This window comes from Drosophila arizonae, chromosome 3, assembly GCF_054131065.1.
Source record: "Drosophila arizonae isolate 15081-1271.41 chromosome 3, UAZ_ARI_1.0, whole genome shotgun sequence".
Classification (NCBI taxonomy): Eukaryota; Metazoa; Arthropoda; class Insecta; order Diptera; family Drosophilidae; genus Drosophila; species Drosophila arizonae.
In genome coordinates, this window is record NC_142923.1 from 20,591,151 (window position 1) to 20,606,157 (window position 15,007).

General features: G+C 42.7%; 7 protein-coding genes across 9 annotated transcripts in view; 2 read left to right on the top strand and 5 right to left on the bottom strand.

Annotated features, from left to right (window-relative positions):
* fok (fledgling of Klp38B) overlaps window positions 1–1,016 on the bottom strand; it is a 9,933-nt gene extending 8,917 nt beyond the window's left edge. For all 3 annotated transcript variants that reach the window (XM_089463888.1, XM_089463887.1, XM_089463886.1), the window contains exon 1: window positions 426–1,016. In XM_089463888.1, the coding sequence (XP_089320014.1) occupies window positions 426–588 (163 nt within the window). In that variant the 5' untranslated portion in view covers window positions 589–1,016. The remainder of the gene's footprint in view (window positions 1–425) is intronic.
* The window catches only part of neb (kinesin family member nebbish), a 25,338-nt gene extending 14,195 nt beyond the window's left edge, over window positions 1–11,143 (top strand). Inside the window, exon 3 of the mRNA XM_018001693.2 lies at window positions 3,714–11,143. Within this exon, the coding sequence (XP_017857182.1) occupies window positions 3,714–5,657 (1,944 nt within the window). The 3' untranslated portion in view covers window positions 5,658–11,143. The remainder of the gene's footprint in view (window positions 1–3,713) is intronic.
* LOC108609931 (PI-PLC X domain-containing protein 2) lies at window positions 7,039–8,586 on the bottom strand. Its single transcript, XM_018001714.2, has 2 exons — window positions 8,446–8,586; window positions 7,039–8,369 (listed from the first exon to the last, which is right to left on the bottom strand). The coding sequence occupies exons 1-2, from the start codon at window positions 8,519–8,521 to the stop codon at window positions 7,468–7,470; spliced, it is 978 nt and encodes a 325-aa protein (XP_017857203.1). The 5' UTR covers window positions 8,522–8,586; the 3' UTR covers window positions 7,039–7,467.
* nesd (SHC binding and spindle associated nessun dorma) lies at window positions 8,836–10,908 on the bottom strand. The gene is made up of 4 exons (XM_018001702.2): window positions 10,764–10,908; window positions 9,813–10,705; window positions 9,132–9,751; window positions 8,836–9,062 (listed from the first exon to the last, which is right to left on the bottom strand). Exons 1-4 carry the CDS (start codon window positions 10,906–10,908, stop codon window positions 8,906–8,908), a joined length of 1,815 nt encoding a protein of 604 aa, XP_017857191.1. The 3' UTR covers window positions 8,836–8,905.
* Taf13 (TATA-box binding protein associated factor 13) lies at window positions 11,053–11,773 on the top strand. Its single transcript, XM_018001738.2, has 3 exons — window positions 11,053–11,193; window positions 11,249–11,585; window positions 11,655–11,773. The coding sequence occupies exons 1-3, from the start codon at window positions 11,149–11,151 to the stop codon at window positions 11,675–11,677; spliced, it is 405 nt and encodes a 134-aa protein (XP_017857227.1). The 5' UTR covers window positions 11,053–11,148; the 3' UTR covers window positions 11,678–11,773.
* Pyroxd1 (pyridine nucleotide-disulfide oxidoreductase domain 1) lies at window positions 11,710–13,982 on the bottom strand. Its single transcript, XM_018001704.2, has 2 exons — window positions 13,574–13,982; window positions 11,710–13,506 (listed from the first exon to the last, which is right to left on the bottom strand). The coding sequence occupies exon 2, from the start codon at window positions 13,194–13,196 to the stop codon at window positions 11,748–11,750; it is 1,449 nt and encodes a 482-aa protein (XP_017857193.1). The 5' UTR covers window positions 13,197–13,506; window positions 13,574–13,982; the 3' UTR covers window positions 11,710–11,747.
* Window positions 13,983–14,117: 135 nt separating this feature from the next.
* mRpS18B (mitochondrial ribosomal protein S18B) lies at window positions 14,118–14,913 on the bottom strand. The gene is made up of 2 exons (XM_018001729.2): window positions 14,536–14,913; window positions 14,118–14,476 (listed from the first exon to the last, which is right to left on the bottom strand). Exons 1-2 carry the CDS (start codon window positions 14,814–14,816, stop codon window positions 14,146–14,148), a joined length of 612 nt encoding a protein of 203 aa, XP_017857218.1. The 5' UTR covers window positions 14,817–14,913; the 3' UTR covers window positions 14,118–14,145.
* Between the last annotated feature and the right edge of the window lie 94 nt (window positions 14,914–15,007).

Here is a 15,007-nt window from a genome sequence, read left to right on the forward strand (position 1 = left end):
TTAAGGCGAATAACACACTCACATGTGTAAAATGCACAGAAAGAACATTGTGGCTATTTTTAAATTCTTGCAAAAACAACACATAATGCGGGCAGTCACAATAAACAGCAAATAAGCGGCTGTATATAGCATAAGTATGTACAACGGTATATACAGGCACGTACGTACGCAAACATGGCTGTTTTTGTATGTTTTGCAGTGCGTATTTTTGCAATTAACGCATTTTACTTTATTTCACATCACACACATGTGCATGTGTGTGTTATGCCTTGCTAGAGACAAAAGCTGAATGTCATGACATACTTGTGCATAAATATGTATATGCTACAAGCTATCAAACACACGTTAGCGCACGCATGAGAACATATTTAGATGTCTTCGCTATTATTTCTAGGTTTTAGGATTATCGTATTTGCTCAAATTACCTTGCACTCGACTGTAGGAGTCCTTGGCCGGATATGCGCTGGCACTGCTTGCGTGCTCCAACGTGCCATACGGGAACTGCTCGTAGTCACGGTAATAGTTGTTGCGCATCGAGCCCCCATAAGACAGCGTCGAGTCGCCAACAAATACGCCCCAAACGTCCATATTTGTAGTGGTTGTTGTTGTTGTATATATTTTTTTAGAAAGGCGGATTATGTAGGTTGCACTGCCGATATGTGTGGGCTGTGCTGTGTTGATTAGTTCTGTTTTATTGTTGCTTTTGCGCGCGTACTTTGTGCGAGGTCGTTTCACTTTGCCTTTTTTCTGTTTTCTTTGTGTGTGTCCTCTTGTAACGTGCAATGAACTCTTGCTATTCACGTAAGCGTCTTACGCTTTATATCAAACAACGCGAATTGTCTTTTTTTTTTTTGTTGAATATTCACTTTTTCATACCAAGTTGAGGTATAGAACCAGTTTATATATGCATTGATTTTAAATGCACTCTGTTTTTGTACTAAAGTACGGAGAACTCTTTTTTAACGCTCTTAACGTTGTCAGATCAAAACTGAAACTGAAAGCCGAACGCCATATTACTGCATTTTTGTAGCCCTCGCGCGTCCGTTCGATTCGTGTGTTGTTTTCGTCGTAGTCGTGTCTCGTTTCGCGACGCGTAGCAGTTGTTTTTGCTTTTTCCGTCGCTTGTTTGCTTACTTTACTTCTGTATGGCTGATTGCTGTACATATGTACATATATAAATGGGTATATTAGTTAAAAGGTTTATGTAACACACAAAGGGACTTGACCATAGAATTTATTGCGCACTAATATAATTTTATCATTATTAAGGAAATATTGATATAAAATATGTTTTGTTTTGCAATAGCTCTTTGTCTATGGGCCATACCTATCGTTTAAGCCTTTGTGCGTAGTATCTGAAGGTCGAGTCGCAGCTAAAAACGTACACTCGCTTTTGTTGTTTCGACGTCTCGTGCTTTCCCTTGAGCTTCAACACATGTGCTCCTGCTAGTATAGCTCATATTGCTATTTCTTTCCAACTCACGCGAGATGCGGCACAGTGGTATAAAGCGTATTTTTTTTTAAATGATCAATATTCAACAAACAATTGGTAAATGATGCGTAGATTAAATGGTTTTGAAACGATTAGTTAATTTTCCATATGATTCATCTTTATCGTCTTTCAGTCAAAAACAGTTAAGACGTGTTAATTTGTTTGTGGCATGGAAAATATTGAACATTATAATACTGGCGTTGGAAGTTTTTCTTGTTAGCGTTAAGTTGCTAAAACAAATGGATGATTTTAAAAATTGTCACCTTAACCAAATTTGATGTCATATAACTATACTTAAGATTGAAATTTTGGAATTACATTTCTTCGTATAACTCGAGGCAAATGTTGCCATAGGTTGCTAATCGACGTCTAGACTGAATGCCCACTTTGCGCTATATAACGAAAGGCTAAAAATAGCGTGAAGTTTTGTTGCTAAGCAAAACATTTTCCCATGCTTTGTCAATGAAGGTATAAATTACAAATGGTGGATGTAAATGAATATATTAGGTTGCCGACATCTTTTAGTTTTATTCTTGAGCGTCTAAGCATACATTTTTCCTCATCTTTAGGGATCAATCGTATGCAATGACGTGAATTCTATAGGTTAAGGTGTATAAACAAATTTTAAACTTTTGTCTTCACTAAAGGTTAATATCGATTTAATTTGCGTACAACTTGTGTTAATTGATTTACCTACGTCATAGAAAGGTATCTTAATCAAGTTGTTTGCTGTTTTGATTGTACATATCAGCTTTTAGCGAGTTTTTGTGGTTTAAGTATTTTGTACACACGACTTTCTGTGTGCGATGTCGTGACATGCTTCTAGAAGTGGGCGGCCATTCGTTTCCAAATACCACAGGCTATATATAGCAAAAGTATTCCTTAATAACAGGTTTTGAGACAAAAATAAATCTTAAAATGCAACATTTATATGGAAAAAACTGACTAACTAACCACAGAGCCATGACACATTAATGATATATTCGGTGACAATGTCTGGGGTGGCACCTACTCAATTTCATCCGCAGCCAATGGTTGCGTGATCTCAGTCAAAGCAAGTCTAGACCGGCCCCTCTGCTGTTTGACACCTTTGAGGACAGCTGAAGGTTTCTAAATAATATACAATATATAATATATTGTATTGCCCTTCGCTAAAAACCTTTTTAGATTTACACTTCGGCTCTAAAAATTTCCGAACCCTTTCAATTATTTTTTCACTGAATTTAAGCGTTTACAACTCACTGTACATAAACGCACACACAATGCCAATCCGTTTTTGGCGCTCTCCTTATTCGCTCATTCGCAACTGCCCACGCCCACGTTGCGTCTGCTGCTGCGCAGTTTATGCAAACATAAACTCTCGTGATTAACATGCTCTCCCACTCTTTCTCTCTTTTCTTCTCTATTCTAGCGATGGTATCATGCACATCAGAGAGTTAATCAAACAAGTGTCCATTACATACACCGACAAATATAAATATTCACAAACGTACATATGTGTGTACATTTGTGCATTTGTATATGTGTATATATTTGTTTATTTTGTTGACACAACTTAAAAGCTAGCTATCTCACTCTTAACTGCAAGCATCGATAACGGTTAACGGCCGTTGTTGTCGTTGCCGCTGCCGCTACTTCTGTCTTTTCCTCTGCATTCAAAGTTTGTCAAAGCGACTCCCCTCCTGCCAACAGTGATAAGTCCTTATCTTTGGAGGTCATAATTCTTTGGTTAAGACCACCTAGGCATGTGGAAAATTGAAATGATAGAAACAAGCATACAAATTATTTACGTATGCATACAAAACAAAAAAAGTCATACAAATTCTCACTTTTCTCAGATTTTTCTTTATGTTCCTATGTATGTATGCTTGTGCGTTTATTTACATACAATATATGAATTTACATACATACATGCGTATGAGTATATTTACGTACTCATTTGATATTTTAGATGATTTTAAATAACAAAGAAAAATGTCTCCTAATATTTTATACAATGCACCTTACCCTCCATCGCTTAAAATCCATTCCACAATTTTTTTTATCGAATATTTACGCAAGCAGTGTTGAACAACATGTAAATAACAGCTTCTCTAGATTTATCCTTTAAAAATAATCGATAAGGCGAAGTTTTAAATGTCAATCTTAGCAAACAGTTTTTATATTTTTTACCAAAACAGCAGCTATGATTAAAAGTGTCTCGCTTTCTGTTTCCCTGCAGGAAAATCTAGGCGGGAATTCGAAGACCGTGATGCTGGCCACCATTTCACCGGCCAGCCTGCATGCGGATGAGACGCTAGCGACGCTTCGATATGCGTGTAAGGCGCGCTCCATAGTGAATCGGGTGAAGGTGAATGAATCGCCGCATGACAAGATCATCCGTGACCTGCGCGCCGAGGTGGATCGCTTGAAGTCGCTGCGTAACGAATATGAGAGGCAACGACGTCTCTCGGCTAGCAATAACAATCCGCCGGCGCCACGGAAAATCATAATCGAGACATCCGTCGATGACAGCGAAGTGGAGGCACTGCGCCAGCAGCTGGCGGAGCGAGAGCGTGAGCTAAATCGCGCTCAAAAGTCATGGATGGAGAAGCTGAAAGAGGCTGAGGATCAGCGCAAATCCGAGCTGCGACTGCTCAAGCGCAAAGGACTCGCACTGGAACTAACCGCCGAACAGAAGCAAGCGTGCCTGGTGAACCTCACCGATGATCCCATGCTAAGTGGCACGCTCTTCTATCTGTTGCCACCGGGCATTGTTCAGATAGGCCGTGGCCGTGCACCAGGTGCACCGGCGAGCTCTCTGCCGGACATCGTGCTGGACGGTCCATTGGTGGCGCTGCAGCACTGCAGCATTGAGCACGATCGGTCGGGTCGGTTGTACGTGATTCCGGGCAGCGAGGACTTCGAGACCTATGTGAATGGCGAACTGCTGCAGCAGCGGCGTCCGCTCTACCATGGAGATCGTCTGGTCATTGGCGGCTCGCACTATTTTCGCATCTCGAATCCGTTCTGCAGTCAGCGTGGCAAGGCGGAACAGCTCCATGTGGACTTTCAGTTGGCGCATCAAGAGATTCTGCAAAAGCAGGAGCAGCAGCTGCGCAACGAACTGGAGGCAGAAAAACGGGCGGCCCTAACGCGCATTGAACAGGAGCGAGAGCAGCATGCGCGTGACTTTGAGGAGCGGCTGCAGTGCCTCGAACTGGAACAGTTCAAGTACAAGTGCAACAGCGAAATGCTCGAAACTGAACGCCAAGCGTTGGCCCAGCAGCAGCTGAAGCAGTCAACGCCCAACTACGACCTGACGACGACTCCGGCACAAAAGTCCACACTGCTGGAGGACATCCAGCGCATCATGTTGAATCCCAGCGAGGAGAGTCTGCACAAGACGCAGCTGATGGTGAAGGAGGCGACGCAACGCTGTCGCCAGCTGGGACTGCAGCACCTGGAGTTTCGGCAGACACAGACGCCGGATGAATTCGGACTGCTGCGTACCGTCATCCTCATTGTGGACAAGCAGCATTCCCTGAAGGCCGAATGGCCGATCGGGCGTCTGACCGTGTGGCTGGACATGCAGCGGGATGCGCCGCCCAGTTGTGATGCAGGCAACGTGTTCGACAGCGTCGAGATTGATTGGGAACCCATGGATGCGGCACTCAATGAAACTCTCAATGACACCCAGAACTCTAGTCGCATTGCCCTCAATCTGAGTGCTATGAAGGATGCGCTACTCAAGCAGCCATTCAAGCGTCTGCTCAGCGCGAACAATACGCCGCAACAGAGCTCCACTAGCAGTTCGCCCAGCAGCAAGCTAGCAATGTATACCAAGCGTCTGCTAACCTACGATCTAGAGGAGGAGATGCAGCAGCACCAACAGCAGCACCACCAGCCGTCGGCGAGCAGCAGTTCCAACTTAGCGCAGCTGGCGCAGCATGAGCTGCAGCTGATGCAACGATCGGCGCAACGACTGCGTCGTCACTGTGAGAAGGCGCAGCAGGAGCGCGAGAATCAGTCAGATGCCGGCTGCCAGGCTGATCAGCTGCAGGAAGCGCTCAACCGGTTAGACAGCGTGCTTCTGGCCATGCACAGCTGCCTTGGCACGATGCAGTCAACGGATGTGAGTTCCCCAACTAAAGCACAAAAGGCCGTGCGATTTCTAATCGATTGACAATGTCAGTTATATATTCATCATATAGCCATATTTATACCCATGCCCTATATCATATATCTTCATATATATCCTATATGTATATATGATTTTTACTGCAATTTTATGTATTTTTATTAGTTTTAAAAAATAAACATATATATACATATACATTTTTATTTATATGTGAATTATACATTTATCTTTTGAATAATTTGTTATTTTAAATAAATTATCGTTTATAAAGTTTTCTAGCTAAAGTTCTATTTTAAGCAAGGTTTTCAAAATCTTAACGAACAATTTTTATACCCCAACGTAAATTCATGCCAAAACATACCAAACTTTTCGATAAAAGTATCGAATTACAGAGAAGGCGCCAGATATAAATAGCTATGCTCTTACACTAACCACACTGGTTAGTGGCTCTTACTATGTACTTGGATCACTTTTTGCCTTTGTATTGCCTTGTTTTTATATCACTTAAACTTTTTTATATATTAAAAACATTTTTTAATTTTCATCTTTTCTTAATGTTTAGTTAACAAATTTACCATTATTTTTTTCTGTTATTAATAAACCATCAGTTTCTAAAAATTTATTCTGATAAATAGCCAAAAAATATAAAATTTTATATATATATGTAATTTGTACTTTCTTATCTACACTTCATTATCAGTTTTCTTAAGTTTTTTATCATCCAGATTTTTTATTTTTGATACTTGATTAATGATTTGTGATTTTTAATTTCTGATTTATGGCTTGCGATTATTTCTTGTATATAATCTTAAAAAGTAATTTCTAGTGTCTAGCAACAAGTTTATAATCGAAGAAGGTATATTAGGACCGTTAAAAATTGTATTAGTGGATTATTATTATTATTATTATGAAAAATATATATCAAAAAGCTATTTTTACTATGTTATCTGACCTAGTAGCAAAAAAATTAATTTTGAAAAAAAAAGTCTATGTATATAAATAGTTTTTGTAGAATTTGGTTCTTGCCTATATTACGCTATATAACGAATCGTATGTGCCCCTCAACAAGGCAATTAACACAATTGCATATTCTTATCAGAACTTTATTCCAAGTACTTGCATTTTCTTATCATGCATTTACATTCACCCAAATGATAGGTTAAACAATTCAAAATGAAATTGCACTAGTCGCTGGGCATGCTCGACTAGAAGCTAGTCGGTAATTAGCGTTAAATTTTATTTGTTATTGTCACAACTATAAACTTTTTACTCTTTAAAGACTTGAGATTGTAAAGAGGCTTGTATCTATATAGATTAGTTATACATATGTACAATGTAAAACCACATAGATGTCTAATATATATGATTTGTGCCATCTTGTGACTCTTACAAAATTATATTATACCCTAGAATAGCAATCCCCTAATGACATTGTAACTCACTTTTATTTTGTATACGCTAAAAAAATTCAATTGTGAAGTGTTTTAGTAACTAAATAACAATACAAACAAAACACAACAATAAAGATATAGATTATAAGTTAGATTATGTGTGTATATGTATATATATGTATATGTGTATATGTATATATAACTGTGCAAGACTGAACTGTTTCTTAACGTATGGCAAATAGGCATAAAAAGGCAGCTGAAAGCCCGCTTGTGTAAAAGGAGCAATACATAAGAATTGTTAGCATTATAAATAGCATCAAAGAAAGACAGAATCACAAAAGAGTGAAGAGCATTACATACAAATTCAGAGTATTTCAAATAGCATCAATAGAGAGAGCATTGTGGACAGATTCGTGCTATATATAAAGAAACAAACAATATCATATATAACAATATTTGTACGATTATTCGTTAGAGTAGATCCTGTTCCAATCATCTTCGCCTTTGAGCTCAGTTTTATCCCACTCCAGTTTGCTATTCAATTTGATGACCCACTCACAGAATTGGCCATCTTTGAGATTAACGAAATCGGCGAGAAAAACATTTACGCGCGGCTTTTGGCCATTGTTAAAGGGCCCTGGCAACTGTTCCACTATCCACGGCTTCAGTTTACGATCCACGCGTTTCGCTGTGCGCTTCAGGGTGAAGAGCAATCGCAGCGCTATATAGCGACCCGTGGGCGTGAGCAGACACTGGGAGACGTAGCCCTGTTGGGGCTGGCGAGAGAGCAGCGAGTCGGCAAGGAAAGACTGCAGCTTCTTAATGCTGGCCGTATTCGGCCAGGGCGTTGGCCACGCATAGCTGGGCCAGAACTGGACAGGCAGACCAATTGGACAGCGACGACAGATGAGCACCACTTGGCGCTGTAGTTCGGCGCAGCGTGTCAAGGAGCATTCGAGCAGCGGACCATCCGTTGTGGCATACAGACGCTGATCGAAGAACTGTACCAGCTCCTTGTGCAGCTGCTGATGATGTGGAATGGTCATATCATAGAAATGTTGTAGGTCCAATACAACGACTTCTTCGGGATGGGTGTCCAGAAACTGACGCAACTCCTGCAGGGGTTCGAACACTTCCATAGCAAAGACGCCGTGACAGTAATAGAATTTGCCCTCATGTTGTGCTATACGCAAATCAAAGTAACGCACACCCAGATTCAGTTGCTCCAAAATGCTCGAAGATTGATTTTTCGACCAACGACGAACAAAGCAGGGGAAAAAGCGATGCCAACGACGTATTGCAGTATCCGCATCGGGCGCTAGCTTTGAGTCGCTATTAATACCATAGGTCATCGTATTGTGGGAACCTACGACGGAATTGCTTCAATGTTAATTAGTCGAATGAGAATGAGACGTTGCATAGGCTTAGATGATCTCATGTACCTGGTATGGCCAAATTGATAATTGATAGATCGCGCAACTCCGGCGGCAAATCGCGCATCCAGTGCTCCTGGGACATTTTTGCAGCTTGAGGCGAATTTTGTAGTTGTATGTCGATGTCTAAAATTCAATTAAGCAGCAAACGTTCTGTTTGGGTCGTAAACAGCGGTAATTTCATGCATATGCTAAAAGTACTTGCGGAGAGTTGGAGGTATCGATTCACTCGGTTTGATGCAATAGTTAACTATCGATATTTGTGTTGGCGCTTGAATTTTAACATACCGATTAATTTTGAAAATTTGTATTAAATGCTATAAAAAAATAAGCACAAATTGTGTATTAAGTTAATTTTAAATTTGGATTAGTATGAAATTTCCTTTAAAACGTTCTAGGTTTCCAGTAATAAGAGTTTATTACAAATAAGCATTTTGATTAGACGATTTACATGACACATGCACTAAAACTAATTTATATTTTCCTTGTTCTCCCCGTCCAGCTCCTCCAATAGAAGATTCTGATGGGTGCGCTTGGCCAGCAGCTGCTCCGTTTCATTGAAAGCTCGTATATTACGTAGACAATTGTTGAATGTACAATTGCCAAGCCAATTGCTCTCATTGTAACTGCGATATGGATAAGAATTAAGGATTACCAAAGTATTTAAAATTAATTTGAATTCAAGAAACGCTCACCGTTGCAGCTCACTGAAATGTTTGATGGCCAACGATTTTTCATTGCTATTGGGCAGAGGAACGCCATCTGCTAAAATTCCCAGTTTACAGGTATGAAAATTGCAATTGTGTCCGAGCAGCTGCAGCTTAGCCGATTGATCCAGCAATTCCAAGCCGGTGTTGCACTTCCTGATTTTGACATTGTTAAGCTTGGCGTTGGTTTCGGCACGCATTGAAATTCCAATGGCAAAGTTTTCCAGCAAGCAATCCTGCAGCTCAAGGCGAGCTTCTGGCATGCACACAATGGCCTCCTGAGTGCTGGAGCGGCCGTCGCCCAACAACCGGCAGCTGCGCAACGTTAGCGTACCATTGCGCAGCAGAATGCCACGACGTACATGCCGGCAGTCCAGCACTAGCTGGGCGAGAGTGTAGTCTCCATCGATAACTAACAAAGTACTGTCCTCATCGCTCGAACAGATCAAAGGCAACTTAGATAGATCATGCTTTGACTCGATCACCGACTCCGCTTCGATCAGACCCTGAATACTTCCATTATCATTGAGATGCTCTAGGAATTTTATGGTGTGCTGGCCGGGTGATATTAATATGTCTTCGTTGGCCTGTGAAATGCTGAGCACATCCTGGAATTAAGTGAAATTATTAAGTTATAAACAAAATCTGAATTAACCATAATACCCGCACCTGCAATGTATTGCCCAGTTGTACTTTTGTATCTGGCTTTACGCGCTGCTCGGCCAGTTTGAGCAGGGCGATTTGTGCCTGCAGCTCACACGGCACTGTGACCAGGTGACACATTTTCTTATGATCCACTTGTTCGTCCAGCTGACTCAGACGTCCAGGACTGCGCTGCAGCAGATGACGCTTTAGGCCATTGCTTTGTAGTTCACTATAGGCGCGACGCATTTCCGGATTTTCAAGAATCTCGAATTCACTGCGAATGATGGCTAGGCGCAGGTGGAGACACATCAGATCCGTCACTGGCAACATGGACTTATTCAAGTTATTCGATTTGGGACTGCCACCCGTTTTGGGTTGTTTGCGTGGTGGATCAGTGGTATTGTCATTCAGCTCGACGGCCTCATCGTCGCTCTCGGCCTCGGCATCGCTCATGTCCAGCTCCAGGTACTCCAGACGCTGTTGTATATAGCGCGCCTCCATTAGCAGCGTGCGCATATGCAGCGCCAGTGGGCGTGGCAAGCGATTCTTGCTCAAATCACAAGCCAGCTGTATACGTGCCTGCAAATGCATTTGCACCCAATCACGATCATCATCGTAGTCCTTGTCCCATGGCATCCACACATGTGAATAGAAAAAACGCAATCGATCTATACACTCGGCAGTGGTGTCCACATTTAGCGCCGAATTCTCCTGCTGCAAAGTTGGCCACAGTTCAATCAGTGAGACTTCATTGCTCTCCGGCAAATGCACATCCGGATCCTGCACAGCAGTCACCGTAAATACGGCCTTGAGTTCGTCGAAAATGACCTGCTCCACATACCCAAACACAATGGTGGGATAGCGCAGCTTCAAGTCCTCACAGATGACGCGCGGTATTTTCCACATAGCCTGCCAGCCTGCATGTGTGTGTGTTAATGTGAGTACGCTTTGCGCATGTGTGCGTGCGCTACTTACCTGCTGGCTCGATTTGCAACTCGACGTAGGACTTCCATTCGGAGCGTACTTGAGAGGCGGGCATTGGCGCGTTATCCCATGATAATACAGCTTTCGCTTCCTTTAGGCGCTCCAAAAATGATTTTTCGTATGTATAAACATCCATTTTGAGTAGATTGTTGTTGAAGCAACAAGCGTTTAAATTTGAATGTGGGTATGAGAGAAGCTGCGCCTGCCTCGGCAAATACAGAGCTGCTAATACTGTAGTTATCGATAATAATAATAATAATAATGAGTGACAGAGCAGTCAGCTAGCTAGTGTGTATTAGGAAAGTACTTCCAGCATCGATACTTGCCACCGTAAATTGTTTTCAGTGAATTCTATAAACAAAAAATAACAAGTAATATGGCTGCGAATACAACAGTAGACGAGCATTTCGAAGGCGCCGATGTAAATATTGAATTATATCTATATGTACACAGTAATGCATTCATTCACATTGCAGTTCGATGAGGATGCAGACGATGAGCAAATGGTCTCCACCAACTCGGGCCGCAAGCGTCTCTTCAGCAAGGAACTGCGCTGCATGATGTTTGGCTTTGGCGACGACAAGAATCCTTATACGGAGACAGTTGATCTACTGGAGGATCTGGTTATTGAATATATTGCCGAGACCACACATCGCGCCATGGAAATTGGGCGCACGGGCCGTGTGCAGGTGGAGGACATTATATTTCTCGTGCGTAAGGATCAGCGTAAATATGCCAGAGTCAAGGATCTGCTAACAATGAATGAGGAGCTGAAGAAAGCTCGCAAGGCTTTCGATGAGATTAAGTATGTGGGTAAGTATCTGAAATATATTTGTTTGCCCATTGGAAGTGATTGCTATAGATATACTTGATTTTATCCAGGTACCGAAGGAAAGCTCAAATGACACAGCCCAAAGAAACCAAACTCAACGTAGCATTAAGCTAAAACTTAAGTTTATTTGTAAAACTGTTCAATTAATCAAAGTAGTCTTCAATGTCAATGTCTGGATTTAGTATATCATCGCCATAGGGCGTGAGATCGGTGCCGTTTAAGATCAGGTTCTCGCATGTCTCTGCCAGATCCGTGTCCCCAATCAATATGGCGCCGCGTAGTCGTCCCTGTTGCAGCACGAATTTAATGTACTCCTTGTTGCGTGTGCAGCGCACCAGTAACTCGTAGTCACGACCCAGATCCTGGCCATTGAAGCGCCCGAGCAGCACAACAGGAAAGCCAAATAGTTGCGTCACATGTCCGAAGAGCTCGAAGCAGAAGTCCTGATAGACAGTTTCGCCTTCGTGCACAGCTGCCATACTACGGCCAGCCATGGCGCCCATTTGGCGTGCCTGTGTCCATAGACGCATCTGGAACCAATGCGCGCCATTTGGCCAGCCAGCCGTGCAGACATCCCCGGCCGCATAAACGTCAGACAGATTTGTGCGCATCATTTCATCCACTTTAATACCGCCATCCGCAGCCAAATGAAATGGCTTATCTGTCTCATAGTCGTGTCTGGGCTGCACCCCCGTTGCGGAGACAATGAAATCACAGCTGAGATGTTCCACACTACCATCATTGTGCTTAAGAGTGACAGATAAAGCTGTCCCAGCTGGAGACTGTTCCACGCGCTCTATCTGTGAATTATAATAAATCATGGGCAAAGCTCGACTGGCTAAATCTGCGCAGCCTCCAGTTAAATCGAAGCTGCGATGCCAGTCGGGTCCCAAGGCGGCGCCACGCTTACTTCGTTGCTGCTCCTCCTCCTGCTCGGCTCTGGGCAGCAATTCGCTATAGCGCATTCGCTTGATGGCCGTTGTGGGCTTTGTCGCTGTTGTCTGATCCGCCTCTCGCTTGGCCAGCTGAAAGAACTCTGCTGCGCCGGGATCCACAAAGGTAGCCGAGATGTGAGCGTCCTTGATAACCCAGTGAACGTTTACGTCGTGCAGCTCATGTGCCAATTCGCTGGCAATGCCTCCATTGCCCAAAATGAGCACATCCTTGGCGCTGGCTAGCCGACGCTGCAACTCCAGCACCGAATCTGTGTCCCGTATACCAATGATGCGAGTGTTGAGCTCCTCTTCGCCGGCACTGAACACTTTAGCTGCACCGCCTGTGCATAGGCAGAGATAGCGATAGTTGATGATCAGCCCTGTCCTGGTGCGCACCCAATGCTCGCCGCTGTGGACATATGCCAGTTGATCCACAAGGGTCCCAATGCCGGCGCGCAAATCACTCACATTCTGCTCCCGTACATCGAATTTGTGCAGATAACGTGCAACGGGAACTAGATTAGTCACGCTCTTCACCACGCTCGATTCGGTCAGCAACAGAATCGTTTCATCTGGACAACAAATGGTTAAGGCTTCGGCACAAGAGACGCCGGCAATGCCGCCGCCAACGACCAGGAATGTGCAATTACGAGACATCTGTGAAACTAACAAATGCTAACTACCTATTTACTTATTTTAGAAACACAATCAGCTGTTGCACAAGCCGATGAAATTCTGAATCATAATCAGCTGTTCGAGTTTTTTGCAATGACAATACATATACAAATTGTGAACAGCTGATTGCTATGTTACCATAAATGTGCGCCAATGCAAATTGTAAATCATAATCAGCTGTTCCTAAGCTTTCTGCATTGCTAATACCGGACCACAGCCGTTGAGTTGCGAAATAAGTGGGATTGTGGTAGTAGTAGCCTGAAACAGGCTAAAAATGAGGAATAAATGCGAGCTAGATGAAAAAAGGAAGAAAACATATAAAAGGTAACAAACATATTTAACATATTATTTGCACTGACTTATTTTGCTTATCATAATAATAAATTCTTCTTTCTTTCTCTTTAGTATTCTCTCGAAGTATTTTTCTCCAAATCTTTTATGAACGATCACAAACTTCACTTCACTTTGCAGCACTGCACTGACCCCCACCGGGCCTGGGCAACTGAGGAAATGTTGCAGCTGCTGCCCTTTATATAGGGCAACTTTCACTCAAAGCCTGAGTGCCGCTCAAATGTTGAGCCTGGTGTCGTTTTAGTCGAGCTTTTTGCGAGCTACCAATGAGAATACTCTCTTCTGCTGCGCTCTTCTGCTTCATTCCTAGCTTTGTTTTAGTTAGATATCAATACCAAAGGAATACTCTGCATACATATAACAACTGAAATGATATTCTGTAGTCCTTCTCTTGCTTTTAGGCAGGCATGGAGTCAGATTTACAGACAGACATAAGAACAAATACATATATACATATATAGGCAAACAAATCATTATCAGCTGTTGCCAATCCATATGCGAAATCAAATACAGCTAATTGCTATGTAACCTCAAATAAAAGTTTTGTTGGGGTATTTTAACAAAAATAAACTTTAATTATTTACTGCTTGGATTCCTCCTTTTTTCCATAGTACTCGCTGTAATCGTACTCTCGGAAAGGCACGTCGTAGGTGATTAGACCACAATCACGTGCCTGCTCCACGGCGACAGTCAGACGCAAATGACTCTTCTGGCAGAGACCCGTCTTGGAGTAGCTGAGCACTTGGCCGCTATACGGCGAGATGAACTGTTTCAGCAACTCCGTGTTGCGGTAGTCCAGCACAAGATACTCATCTCGACAGATGGGACAAGGATTTCCGGTGCTGATTCTGCCCTGGCGTATGCAGGTCTTGCGGGTCTTGCGCGGCGCATACATGCCCTTATGATTGCGACTGTTGGAAATATTTTAACTTTTAGAAAATTCGAAATTCATTCGTTCTGCTTTACCCACCGATATTGTGTCCACACAAACTCGTCGCCATAAGTTGTTTTGTATGCTGCGCTTTTCAGATAACGTATCGAGGTCTCCACCGGTATAACATTTTTGCGATCCTTTGGATCTGGAGCGGCATTGGCAGTATTTTCAGAATTTTCTTCTCCATCTGCAGGTGTTTCAGTTTCGGCTGCTGGTTCTGCTTTGCAACGCAACGCTCCGGCTGTATGCAATGCTGCACGACTGTTGCGTGTTATTTGTGTCAAGCTGCTGTAAATACCGCGTGCTAAAGGCAACATTTTTATTAATTAACTGCAATTTCTTTGATTGTTAACTAGAAATGCGTGTGCGGCGACGTAACAACCAGCTGTTTATGAATTTTGCTTCTTTACAGTTTTAGATGGTCACACTTTCTTATGGCTGACAAAAAGCTTGATGTCATGGCATCTCGCGTAAGTCAATCGATAACAAGCAACATGCAAACTATTTA